Consider the following 13,717-nt stretch of genomic DNA (forward strand, 5'->3'; position numbering starts at 1 on the left):
CTGATCACCATCAGAAAAAAATACACTTAACTTAACGCTATCGAACAAATTAGATACCACATTCTCTAATTCGAATATAAATATTTTTCAACTAATGTTAGTGATAGCCAAAACATCTGTTAATGTACTGCTTTGTAAAATGCTTGGACCTAATCCCAAACTGACTAAACAATATCAAACTTAATATTAATCTAATATCAAACTCAGCAACCTAGTGTATGTTAATGCTAAATGAAATCCCTAAATGAAATCCATTTAGGCATAGTGAGTAACTATTAAAGACAGTTTTATATATGAAAAAAAAAGTCACGATGGTTAATCAAACCCTCTTCGATCACATCTATAGTGTCATTGATCCTCTGTGTATATCATTATCAGCTATGGTAAAGAGTTTAATCTTCAAAATCTATCTTTTTACAGACGGAGGGGGTCATTATTAGAACAAAATAAAAGTAGGGGCTAAATCAGAATATTCTCAAATTATAAAGGTTTACTTTAAAATAAAAAAGGCCCATCAACTTCTTCCGTCTATACATACACGTCAACAACCACTCTGAAAACTCCTTTAATTTTTTTATTCAATTCCTTTCTTCCTCAAACTGAAATGAATGGCGACGGAAGATCGGAGACCGGACCTAGCGCCGCCGCACCGGAGGAAGACGAGGAGCTAGTAACTAGGAAAATGGTGTATATGTGGGGTTACCTCCCCGGAGCCTCGCCGCAGCGCTCGCCTCTGCTGTCACCGGCCGCGGTGAAGATTCCGCCGGCAGTCGAAAGCTCCTGGAAAGACGTCTCCGGCGGCGGATGCGGCTTCGCAATGGCTACCTCAGGTTCGCTCTCAAATTCGGAAACTGTTTGCTCACTCAGCTCTCGCAAATGTTATTATCTGATTGTAGAATAGTTCAATCGAGAATCATAGGCTTTTGTGTATTTGACTCGGTTTGGTTTGGTTTGGTTTGGTTTGGTTTGGTTTGATCAGAGTCAGGGAAGCTGATAACGTGGGGGTCGACTGATGATCTAGGTCAAAGCTATGTCACATCAGGGAAGCACGGGGTAAGCAAGCTTCACTAAAATGAGCTTATTGGGCCTGGGGGATTAGGGCTTCGGCCCAAACCTCCTGGTATTAAAAAAAAAAAAGAAAAAAAAAACATTTCTAGTATCATTGTGTTTGAATTTGATTGTTCCCTCTTTTATAGGAGACTCCGGAGCCTTTTCCTCTGCCTCCTGAGGTTCGTGTAGAGAAAGCTGAAGCTGGGTGGGCTCATTGTGTGGCGGTAACAGGTGACTTTCTTGATGTGAATTAGTTTGACCACATTTGTGTAAAAGTTTGTAATTGTTTGCTTTGGATTGGATATAGAGAGCCATGAAGTTTATACATGGGGATGGAAGGAATGTATACCCACAGGGAGAGTGTTTGGACAGGTAGAAGGAGATTCATGTGAAATGAACATCTCCTTCTCTGCCGAGCAAGGTGAATAATCTCTTTTGCCTTTTTTTTTTTCTTTTAATTGTGAAAGCTTTACAAGGAGGATGAATGGTTATATTTTACAGTGAGCCCTAGTTCTCAAGGAAAAAAATCTAGCGGTGGAGCGTCTTCCCAAACTAGACCGGAACCCACAAAGAAGAGGCGGATTTCACCGGGAAAGCAAGCTGCTGAAAACTCATCGCAGTCCGAGAACAACGACCTCTCGGCATTGCCTTGTCTTGTATCATTGGCTCCAGGAGTTAGGATTGTCAGTGTTGCTGCTGGTGGACGTCATACTCTAGCATTATCAGGTTACATTTTCTAGCTTCTCATGCCAGTTAGTTACAGTATCTTCTGTAAGCTGTATGAGCTTCTGGCGTGCTATAATTAAACACTTGATGTATGCTAATTTTTCTGTGAAGTCCAGATATTGGACAGGTATGGGGTTGGGGTTATGGAGGAGAAGGACAGCTTGGATCGGGCTCCCGTGTACGACTAGTCTCCTCTCCTCATCCTATTCCGTGCATTGAGCCTTCTTCTTATGGAAAAGGCAGCTCCTCTATGAGTTCAGAAGTACAATGCGGCCGAGTTCTTGGAAGTTATGTAAAGAAAATTGCATGTGGAGGGCGACACAGTGCTGTGATCACAGGTATTGTTCTCACTATATTGCTTTCTGACTAGATAGGTATATATGATAAGTGAATATAAGTGTTTAATCCATCACTGAAAACAATACGCGTCAACCTTAAATGAATCTGTAACCAGGATTTTGAAATTTGATCTCCTTTCTTCACTATGCCTTAGTAAAGGTTCACTTCGGACCCTTAGACCTGGAAAATATTTGAGGTTTCTTTCCAGGAGAAGAATAATTATATTGCTTTAAAAATGAATTGAGTTGTAACTAATCTTTTGTGGACAGATACTGGAGCGCTCCTTACCTTTGGTTGGGGGCTTTATGGACAGGTGACCACCGACAGATCCTTGGCTTTCTGTACTGAACATATTATATTATGCTTAAAATTTTGAATAAGTTTGAGATTCTTGCTTTAAGCTCTGTATGTGCTTTTATGCTTTGGCAACAATAAGTTAAGGAAAGCTAATCATCGTTGTGCTGAACTAGTCAAGAAAGATATAAAACGATGAAAACGTTGACTCGGTACTAAATTTTGGTTTGATAATTCATTTAGTTAGAAAAATTCCACTCTGCATTGATGATAAGGCTGCGAACGATAACCCGACAATCTCTCTTGCTTGACTTCTGCAACTAGGTTCTGCACTTTGTTTTGTTATATGTGCCTGTGGAATTAACTAAATATTCTTCTTTGTACTTTTTGCTCTGTGAAGTGTGGTCAAGGGAGCACAGATGATGAACTAAGTCCTACATGCGTATCATCTTTGTTGGGAATCCGGATAGAAGGAGTAGCCGCAGGTCTATGGCACACAGTCTGCGTTTCATCTGATGGTGATGTGTATTCATTTGGTGGAAACCAATTTGGCCAGTTAGGTACTGGTTGTGATCAAGCTGAGGTATCATAATCTTCAACTACATTGTTTCCCTCAACTCTAGTAACGCAACGCTAGCTTTGATTGATTGTGTGAAGAAGCCTTCCATTAAACTTGAAAGACGTTTGTTGTTTCAGACTCTTCCTAAATTATTGGAGGCTCCAAATCTGGAAAACGTGAACATCAAAACCATCTCATGCGGCGCTCGTCACACCGCTGTAATCGCAGGTACTCATTTATGATAACCAAGTTAATAAACATTTTAGCTGAGAAAGACATTCATCTTAGCACTAAGAACTGCTCTGCGTTTCTGTTTGGTTGCAGATGAAGGGAAAGTATTTTGCTGGGGATGGAACAAGTATGGTCAGGTAAAAAAAAAGCAAACTGTTGTTTTTGTTAAATTTCTATACGTGTGTTACTTATTGAAATTGAGTGTTCTGTTGTGTCTGAAACAGTTGGGACTAGGAGATGTGATTGATAGGAATGCACCTTCAGAGGTTAGAATAAAAGATTGTGTCCCCAAAAACATTGCGTGTGGTTGGTGGCATACTCTGCTTCTAGGCCAGTCCTCTCTCTGAATGTGTCACACACAACAAAAACACAAGCACACGCCAATTTTGTTAGGGTTTTAGAGCAAAGTTCTGAGTTCAATAGACAGTATTTGTACATACACGAGCAGCATATTATATACAATGCAATGATGTGTTTGTTCTGATTAGCTTAACTTTTCAAACATTTGTTTAGTTTTCAGGTGAAGTTTCTTTGTTTTAACTTTAAAACTTGTGCTAATAAATAAAGTTTTTTCATCTCCAATCCACTCAGAGAAAAATTGGTTCCTGATTCAAAATGATTTTGTGCTTGAATTGGGAGAATGTAACTTAAGCTAATAATTAAACAACAAATTTACTCAAATGTAACAAAAACTAGACACTAATAAGTAAATACGTACAAGTTAACCGAGACTCTCTCTGCCTCCGCCAATCATTTCAAATAGGTTTGAGTTCGGTCCGGTTATTTTTTTTTTTTTATGCTTACAGATATATAGAAAAAAAAAACAGATTAATTATGAATTTTGCTTCGAGTAACAATTATAGGAATTGATTAATATTCGATAAGTTTTTGGTTTCAGTTTGGTTTTATTTTTCACTTAGTTTAAAAAATTCAGATAAAAATCAGATTTTTGAGTTTTTAGATTAAATATCTCGAATAAATTTAAGCATTTCGAATAAAAACTATTTGGATAATTCAGTTCTTTTAAATAATTCGAATACTTTAAATATTTCAGATAAAAAATATTTGGGTATTTTGGTTTATAATTAGTATTTTAGAAAAAATAATTTAGAAGTACATTATGTATTTCAGATATGTGAGTACCGATTCAATTTTTTTATCCGATTTCAGTTTTTTGGTTACAAAAATATAGGAACATTATGTATTTCAGATATGTGAGTACCGATTCAATTTTTTTATCCGATTTCAGTTTTTTGGTTACAAAAATATAGGAACTGTTTAGTTATTTTGGAACTTCCATTAAGTTTTGGGTTTATTTTTTTCATTTTAGTTTCGGTTGAGTTGTTGGTTCACTCTGCCCAAGCGCCTTGTCTGACATCGGGCAAAAAATTTAATCATTATGGGCTTGGCCCATTAAGGATGGTGAAAACGTCAGGCCTGGTATTAGCCCGCCAGTAATCTTCTTTTTTGTTTTTCAATCTTCCTGGAAAAGGTTATACGACAGCTTGTTTTTACTAGATCGAGAGTTCATTGGTGTTTTGACGAAACATTCATAAAAAGTCCTTTCTCCGACGATCATCTGAACAGAAGGTCTGAGCTTATCATTTCGTGAAATCAGATCAGTCGATTCGATTCGATTCGAGACTGTTTGATTGATTTGGTTGGGTCCGAACGAATGTGTGCAGGTATCATCTATTCTGATGATGGGAATGAGCAAAACAGAGATCAATCTGCGGAGATTGCTTTCCGCTGCACCGAACCAGCAAAATCAATCCAAGCTTATGCATGTTTGTCTCTCTCTCTTTTCGATCTTCAAGTATTTCGTGTTTTTTTTGTTGTAATGAAGGTTGATGATGTAATGTATAGTATGTAGCTACTCTGAGGGAGCAATTGGAACAACTCTCTGAAGAGAAGACCCCTGATGGTCTTCCCAGGTATATCTCTTTCTATGATCTCAAGGGTTTTAGATTCGATTTGAATTGCTTTGGTGGTTTATTACTAAGTTTCCAAGTTCATCTTTCTTGGCTAAAGACTGAAGCTTTTTAAAAAAAAAATGAAATATGCTCAATTGGGTTTGGTTTCCTGAGTTTGTTGTTTTTTGTTTCTTCATTACGAGGATGCATGCGCTGATCCTCTCTTCTCTTTTCCAGAGTTACAAAGGCTAAGGTGAATGAGTACTATGAGGAGATTGAAGCTGTTGCTTCTAAGATTGCTGCTCAAGTGGTAATTTCACCTGAAACTCTTCTTTTTTTTCTATTCATTTGTAATAGTCCTCGCTAGATTCCTTCCTGTTTACTTCCCTTATGAATTTGGTCTTAGAAATTGTTTCAACTTTCTTTCTTTTCTTACTTCCTTCCCCGTGGATTTAGTTTCACGAATCCATATTTTAACCTGTTTTGTCATCTGTTTGAAGATTTGAAGCTTTACTTGTGTAACTAATACCAAGTTATTGAACTTTCTCCCCAAATTTACAGCCTGAAACAGAGATATCTGATGAAACTTATCCAAAGGATTCTTCTACTAGCGGAAGCTCTCCAAAAATAGAAGACGAGCCTCGAAGCCCCACTTCTCCACAGCTGAGAAGAAGAATTGTGTAAGTTTGAATCACTTGATTCACATGTTTCTCTACTTGTAGTTATTTTTTTTCTTACAAGCTTCCTTATACAGGTCTACAAGCTCCAAGGAGCAAAATGTTGATGCTGGTCCGTCAAAGGCACTAAAACTAGACACTGCAGCTAAAGAACACATTGATAAGCACAGGTACTTTGTTACAACTCACTGAGAAATACTAGGAAACTGATCAAATAATCTGCTTATAATTAAAAAACAAAACTCTAATAGCAATGAGTAAAACTTGTATTCTCTTTAACTTAAGGCTGAATGTTTCGATTTCAATTGACAGAAAGCTTCAGGAGGATCTCACTGATGAAATGGTGGGGCTTGCGAGACAACTCAAGGAGCGCAGTCTGATGATAAGCCAGTCTGTGGAAAATACTGAGAAGGTTAGTTACTAACTTTTTCCTAACATAACCCTACCATTGTTATTGATATTATCATCAACCATGGGGGACAAGAGAAGACTCCATCTGTCATATATTTGTTTTCATGGCTTCGCTGGTCTTAACTTATTTTCTTTATTTTGCTGTTGTGGGGTTGATCAACTAAAGATACTCGACTCTACGGAGGAAGCCATTGAGCAGAGCTTAGCGAGCACGGGACATGCAAATGTAAGGGCGTCAAAGATATATTCAGAGAGTTCAAAGACGAGTTGCTTCCAGTGGCTCTTGATCTTGGCCATGATCTGTGTCTTCATTATGGTTGTCCTGTTGATCCGTATCACATAGAACTATGGTTCGAGTGTAAACCAAGATTTAAAAGAACATTTCAGTCCCTTTATTATAATATATTTACAGTTAAGTTAAAAGAACTGTACGTCAGTTTGAAAACCAAACCCTAAGCCCTTGAAATCCAAATCAATGAACAAAACATAATGTTATGGAAAGTTCAAATAAGACCATTCTCTAAAATTGACTAGAGTACAATGGAGAGCAGATTAGTGTAGAACCATTCCACTTGTCAAGGCCTGGGCAAAAAACCCCGAAACTAGAACCGGACCAAGATCCTCAAATTAATGGTTCTATACTAAATAACCAAACCGGAACAGGATGGAGTTCTTCAGAAAAGCAGTTGGCATATGATGGGCATGACATTCAGAAAAGCTTAAATTTTCATCTCAAAACTGTTTTCAGAATGGATGAAGATGGAAGACACACTAAGAAGAGTAGTTTTCATTGTTTTAGTTAACATCTTTTGCATAGAGAAATAGAAAGGTTACATTGGCTGGCTTATAACGAGTTTCTTTTTGACATGACGAAAAGGCTAATACACACTTTACTATTATCAAAAGACCACTTATTGCAAATCCACAAACACTATATCCTAGTAAACGAGAAAAAAAATAAACTTCAATCATAAGAAAGAGTAAAATATAATATGACATTAGCATAGAACTAATGCCCGTTCTGCACTGCCTTTGTCCTTTCTAAGACAGGAAGGTCCTTATGAGTGTAAGCGACTCCATTGTCTCCATCCACCACTTGTCCTTTTCCTCTCATTATCCTGCCATTCACCACGACAACCAATTCAAAACCTCACAGATGTTTTAACAAATCAATGAACAGAGGAAGAGCAAAAGAAATTGAATAGTACCATCTCGTTGTCAATAATCCTTCTACTCCAACTGGACCACGGGCATGGATCCTGCTTGTGCTTATTCCCACCTATACATAAGAACAAGCTCCACATTAGCCAATTCATTCATTCAATGACACTTTCTCTATTCATAAATGTCTCTCTGTCGTACCTCAGCACCAAGTCCAAATCGAAAACCATCACAGAATCTTGTGCTTGCATTGTGGATAACCGCAGCACTGTCGTCAAAATGTTTAAGAGTTTAGTTTCCAATACATTCAATCTTAAACATTCTATGGACTGTAGAATTCAACACCACAAAATGCTCAAGTACGTGTGCTATTATTTTTTTAAAAAGGTACGTGTGCTATTATCACCTGTCCACTTGGCGGAGGAAGATCTCTGCCACTTCACTATCTTCTGTCACTATGCAATCAGTGTGTGCACTGCTTTCACAATACAAGACAAGACAAAAAAAAGTAAGTGACCACACTTATTTTTACAGCACATGCAAAGAATATAGAGTACAGAGAGGTAGGCCCTTTGAAGAGTTTGTGAATGTTATAAGTTGGATTCAGCAAATAATAATTTTACCTCCCGTGTTGGTGAATATGATCTATAGCACCATGTACGTCTTCTACAATTTCAACGGTGCAGGCCTTGGAACTGTACTCGTGATGAAATGATTTTACTTCCGGAATGTTCAGTTTACCACTTGCTTTTGGCCCACCATACAAAGTGACACCTGCCAGTTTGATGCGTACACTTTAAAGTTTAAAACAAATGTCTCTAATGAAGCCAGTCAACAAACTAAATCTTGTTTTATATTCATGGTAAACAATGAAAAAAAAAACACTTTAATGGATATGAAATATTATATATCAAACACATCCATATTATGATATATTCACAAACTACAATTCTTACCATTGGCTTGCAGGGCATATATGAGCTCGTTTAGCACACCATTCTGCTCTAGATCCTTATGTACAAGAAGGGTTTCCTGTTAGGAAAAGATTAACAGAGAAGATGAAGTGAGACAACGCTTACTAAGTGAACCGAAAACAAAGTCACTAAATGAACTTAACAGTCTCTAACCATAGCGTTACAGGCTGCTGGATAGTCTAACTTTGCATCTGAAACAACACGTTTTGCCATGTCTACTTTACAAGACTTGTCAACATACACATGACAGATACCATCTGGAAACATCGAAAAAAGTAAGTTCGTAATCTCTCTAGGAAAATATATGAACTTAATGGAAATGAACTTCTAGAAACGTACCAGCATGCCCTAGCACTGGGATTTTCGTTGAGTTTTTTATCTGAGAAACAAGCTTGTTGCTGCCTCTTGGGATCACAAGATCAATAACATCATCAAGCTGAAGCAGAAACGTAAAACGGTGGGTTTCAGTTTAAGTAAAAAAAAAAAAAAGAGCTAATCACTTCTTGTGACTTGACATTCATATATCTACATACCTTGAGCAAATCAGGAATCTCATCTCTCGAAGTCACAAGTCCTATGAGTTTACCTCCAACAGTCTTCGGAATTGCATCAGTGATCACCTATAGTTTTTCCATGATTTTTTTCACAAAATTAGCCAAACATATTTTGGGAACCAAGATGATGATGACAACAATGGAGATCGATGTAACCTTGTGTAAGATAGCATTTGATCGACGAGCCTCTTTTCCACCCTTCAGCAGAAGACCATTTCCACTCCTGATTGCAAGTGAAGCTATCTGTTTGGTTCATTGATAGAGCACATGGTGTTTAGCAATCAGAATTTACATTTAAGAGCATAAAAGGACAATGACTAGTGACATACCTGAACAAGTGCATCAGGACGGGATTCAAAAACAATCAGAAGAACACCTAGTGGTGATGATGTCTTCTCCAAAATAAGACCATCTGCAACCTGTTACACAAGAAATTAATCATCAAGAATATATAAATTAGGCAAATTTGAATCCTAGTTTGAATAGTATTGTCCTCGGATTACCTCAGTTTTCTTTAGAACACGGCCAATTGGATCTTCCATTTCAGCTAGCTGGCGAATGGAAGCTGCAAGGCTTGAGATCTATCAACCACAAAAACAAACAATGTAAGAGTAGAAATTAAAAGACCACAGGAAGACAAAAATAATAGGCGCAATAGAATTAATCACACAGTGAATAATGTCTTACCTTCCCAGGCTTCATAACTAAACGAGCTACCAAAGACTCTTCATATCCAGCTTCTTGTGCTGCAGCAACATCTAAATCATTCTCAGTTTTAATTATTTTCTCATTTGCTTCAAGGGCGTTGGCTATATCTAGTAGAATGTTTTTCCTATCTTCTGAAGACAAAGCCTGTTAAGCAAATTGCAAACAAGTTAAGTACACTTGCAAAAACGAGAAACAAGACTCTGATATAACAATGCATCAAAAGCCCTAACACTACCTGAAGCTTTCTAGAACTTTCCCTTGCAGCAACTGCCATGTCACGAGAAGTAGTATCTACGACTCGAGCCCACAAATGTGCATCTTGGTGGAAAAGGGTACCAACACGCAGTCCTTTAAGAACTTTAGCTATATTCTCAGCTGCATACCCACTTCAAAGACATAAAATAGCAACTAAAAAGAGTCAGCTTCTTGATCACCTTCTAGAAGATTCTGATATTTAGAGAAGGACCTTTTTACCTGGTTATGATAACAGGAATGCCACCATAAGCTGCATTAACAGCAGCTTTAACTTTTGCAGTCATACCACCTCGTCCTAATCTGGACTTTTCGCCAAAGGTAATCTCTTCCTGGTGCTTTTCTTTAACGTATGTGTGGATTAACTTTGACTTAGGATCGCTTGGAGGACCAGTATAAAGACCCTCAACGTCACTAAGAAGAATCAAAAGATCAGCTTTCAGCTCAAGCGCCAGTAGAGCAGCTAAGCTGTCATTATCCCAAAATATACCAGTAGAATCCTGCATAGCCAGCATAGGTAATAAAGCTTATAAGAATCTATGAAAGCGACACGAAAAGAAAGGCAATCAACAAACAAACCTTGTAAGGGGCTTTTCGAGTGCTTATAGCATCATTCTCGTTGAAAACTGGAATAACCCTCATTTTCAGCATCGCTTTGACTGTCTCACTAAGCTGCTTCCTGAAATCCTTATCTCTGAAACTGCTATCAGTCACCAGCATTTGAGCCACCGTCACATCCATCTACCAAATTCAAAAAGGACACATAAGTACTTGAAATGAGACTAACAATAATAAAAGAAGAAAAAAAAGAGGAAAGTGGGATCACCTACCTGGTCAAACATAGTCTCATAGTAAGCCATGAGACTGCTCTGTCCAACACCAGCACAAGCCTTCCCATCAAGTTCAGTCTGTGGCTTCTGAAGGTCTGCAAAGCTGAAGAATAACAAACAAAAAATGCATAACGTTATATCCTCAAATTCCCCTGAGGCACACAACACACATGAAGCAAACTTGAGATATGTTTCCATCACAAAAACCTGCTGTTGACTAGTTGTCTGTATCTAAGCCTCTGACGACCAAGTCCAACCGCACCAGAAGACACCAAAATGACCTCAAATCCATCCGAGTTCAACTCAGCAAGCTGCCATTAAAGAGACAACAAATGCACACAAAAAAGTCCTTCAAAATCAATCCTTTTACTTGTTTGCAGAACAGAGCTTAATCAAGAATGTTAAATTCAAAAAAAAATAAGAAACCTGCTCGCAGATGGCACCTAAGCGGCCAAGAGCCAATCTTCCACCTTTCCCTGTAACAACTGCTGTCCCAACCTATCAACAAACCACAAAACTCATCAAATAAAAGTCTATTTAAGGAATTTTTTTTTTTTTTTTTTTTTTTGCAGATTCAGGGAAAAAGTTTCAATTTTTATATTAATTAAAAAAAAGGAACAAATTTTTGCTAATGTTTTTTTTGTCCACATTTCCCCAGATTTCTCCGCCGCCATTAACAAGGGAAATGATCAAAAGAAGTGGAACCTTGACGACGATACGCTTAACATCTTTGGCGAAAGCGCGGGAACGATCTATCTCATCCTCCATAGCTAGCTTCTTATCAAAAACAAGAGAGAGAGAGAGAGAGCGAGTCAACTCGATCGGACTGAGTCACCGCCACTACGAAGAAGAAGAGGAGAACGTGAGAGGAGGAAGATAATGGGGTGATGGGAGATATCAAGTGAGAAGATGCGAGCAGGGGTTTTTAATAAGAGCGTTTACAGAAGGATCTGTAAATTGCATAACGAACCCTTATATTTTGTCACATTTGAAGTAATAGCACCCCAAACTTTTTGTAATAGATTTTAAACCCTGTTATTGGAGTCAGTTTCTTCTTTATTTCTATTTATTGGGGTAAAAATGTTTAATTATAGGTTGTTTCTATACTTTTTGATTAATCAGTCATTTTGAGTCTCGTTTGGTCGTCTTCCAGTCGAACTTCGAAATTGTGTGCTATGATTAGGTTGTTGTTGACTAAAATTTGTATTTAATTTTTAGTTAGGTAATGGTAACCCAAAGTTTTAGAAAAAGTTCAAAACCCAATTTTTTTATATTTTTAGTCAAAAATTTCATTGTTTCTATAATTTTGATTAGTCACTTGGTGTTCCGGTAGAATTAAAATTTGTGTGCTATGATTAGGTTGTTGTTCACTAAAAATTGTTTTCATTTACATTTAATCAAGTAATGGTACCCAAAGTTTTAGAAAAAGTTGAAACCCAATTTTTTAGTCAAATTCTTCATTGGTTCCATAATTCTGATTAGTTTTCAGGGATATTTAATGTTTGATAGTATTATTTGGTTTTCCAGTAGAATTAAAAATTGATGAATGATTAGTTTGTTGTAGATTCCCAATAGCAAATGATCCATAACCACCATGCAATTTTGTTCAAATTACTCATTAATAAAAACAAAGATCATACTGTAATATTTTTAGTAATGATATATGTGTCACATATTTGTTGTGATTATTTATTTGAGAAATCTTTGGTCGTAAATAGTTTTAGTTATCTGCACTAATCATATAATCTCTTTGATGTAAATTGCAACATATTTGTTGTGGTCACTTATTTGAGAAATCTTTGGTCGTAAATAGTTTTAGTTATCTGCGCTAATCATATAATCTCTTTGATGTAAATTGCAACATATGATAGCAATTTGTGAACAAATTCTTTAAGATTCACTGTAAATAAATATATCAATATTTACATATTATTTTCTGATTTGTATAAATACAATATATTGTCGTAATGTAAAATTATAATAGCTTAATATTTATTTTGTCTTTTTCTGAAATTGCGGTTTCTGAAATATTTTAGTATTATAAGAGAACGTTGGCCTCTGCAACCATCATTCATGTTTTGTTTAGCTAAATTCCCAACCACATGGCGCCACGTGATGAGTGAGAGGGTTCCCACATCTAGATCCTGATTGATGACGTGGTGGTCGTGCAGGGTGGAAGAGATGGGATGTGGCGCAGTGGATCAGCTCTCGTGTGGTGGGGGTATTATAGGTAATTTAAAATTTACCGGCTGAGAGAGCACCGTGAACGTGAGCAACACAAAGGGAGGACAGCAAAGCAGCTTTACTTGGCAATATCTCATAAAACAAATTTTAAATTTCATGATCTATACGCGGCGCCACAACGTTTCTTTATCCTATTTTTATGATTTTGTCATCGTTTAAGTCCAAAATGAAATTGATTTTGACATAGTATGTGACACTTTATATAATTCTTCAAGGGAAATAAAAGTTATGATAAATCATAATAATCATTCGTTTCAATGACTAAGACAAAACAATAACAAGAAAGTCTTAAAGAAGCGGTAGTGAATTGTTTACTGCGCCATTCAATCAAAACATGCAAAATAAACAAAAATTCATTAGATGTCTAATGTGAATCTAATGGAAGAGATGGGATGTGGCGAGATGGGGTTAATTAACTCAAGTGATCAGGTATCCATCACGCATGCAGTGTTTGAACACATCAAATGGAACCCGGACCTATTACAACTTACATCTTTACTGTAAATCCATTACTATTGTGCCACCATGCACATGCACACGGTGGAGACGTGTATGTATGCTTAACTTCTGCTTAAAAGAGTAAAATTTCCTAGGAGCTTTCGGAGTTCATGCGAACTGACCATCTCTAGCTAGTGTATCTGCAGTGACGGTAGTAATAATTTTACGCGTAGTAGTGTACCACACATTTATGTTATTTTAGACATGTGTATTTGAAGAGATATATCATAGACACATGAGAAAACATGCAACACATGTCATTCCTCTACGGTTGTTGTAGCTCAAATGATATCGCA

At 37.0% G+C, this 13,717-nt stretch overlaps 3 protein-coding genes across 3 annotated transcripts; 2 read left to right on the forward strand and 1 right to left on the reverse strand.

The window, feature by feature from the left end:
- Positions 1 to 3,781, forward strand: LOC103841470 (ultraviolet-B receptor UVR8). The gene is made up of 11 exons (XM_009118012.3): positions 1 to 830; positions 980 to 1,053; positions 1,197 to 1,281; positions 1,358 to 1,471; positions 1,552 to 1,776; positions 1,893 to 2,114; positions 2,385 to 2,428; positions 2,810 to 2,992; positions 3,106 to 3,196; positions 3,293 to 3,336; positions 3,424 to 3,781. Exons 1-11 carry the CDS (start codon positions 605 to 607, stop codon positions 3,544 to 3,546), a joined length of 1,431 nt encoding a protein of 476 aa, XP_009116260.1. The 5' UTR covers positions 1 to 604; the 3' UTR covers positions 3,547 to 3,781.
- A 916-nt stretch (positions 3,782 to 4,697) lies between these two features.
- LOC103841471 lies at positions 4,698 to 6,640 on the forward strand. Its single transcript, XM_033279680.1, has 8 exons — positions 4,698 to 4,788; positions 4,883 to 4,986; positions 5,066 to 5,133; positions 5,350 to 5,422; positions 5,674 to 5,792; positions 5,867 to 5,959; positions 6,102 to 6,201; positions 6,367 to 6,640. Exons 2-8 carry the CDS (start codon positions 4,900 to 4,902, stop codon positions 6,541 to 6,543), a joined length of 717 nt encoding a protein of 238 aa, XP_033135571.1. The 5' UTR covers positions 4,698 to 4,788; positions 4,883 to 4,899; the 3' UTR covers positions 6,544 to 6,640.
- A 332-nt stretch (positions 6,641 to 6,972) lies between these two features.
- On the reverse strand, positions 6,973 to 11,618 carry LOC103841472 (delta-1-pyrroline-5-carboxylate synthase B). Its single transcript, XM_009118014.3, has 20 exons — positions 11,385 to 11,618; positions 11,106 to 11,177; positions 10,887 to 10,990; positions 10,680 to 10,782; positions 10,429 to 10,590; positions 10,072 to 10,349; positions 9,833 to 9,983; positions 9,577 to 9,741; positions 9,393 to 9,470; positions 9,219 to 9,308; positions 9,046 to 9,132; positions 8,869 to 8,955; positions 8,675 to 8,771; positions 8,489 to 8,592; positions 8,318 to 8,393; positions 7,985 to 8,135; positions 7,768 to 7,836; positions 7,563 to 7,629; positions 7,409 to 7,479; positions 6,973 to 7,318 (listed from the first exon to the last, which is right to left on the reverse strand). Exons 1-20 carry the CDS (start codon positions 11,445 to 11,447, stop codon positions 7,210 to 7,212), a joined length of 2,184 nt encoding a protein of 727 aa, XP_009116262.1. The 5' UTR covers positions 11,448 to 11,618; the 3' UTR covers positions 6,973 to 7,209.
- Between the last annotated feature and the right edge of the window lie 2,099 nt (positions 11,619 to 13,717).

Source organism: Brassica rapa, chromosome A09, assembly GCF_000309985.2.
Source record: "Brassica rapa cultivar Chiifu-401-42 chromosome A09, CAAS_Brap_v3.01, whole genome shotgun sequence".
Lineage (NCBI taxonomy): Eukaryota > Viridiplantae > Streptophyta > Magnoliopsida > Brassicales > Brassicaceae > Brassica > Brassica rapa.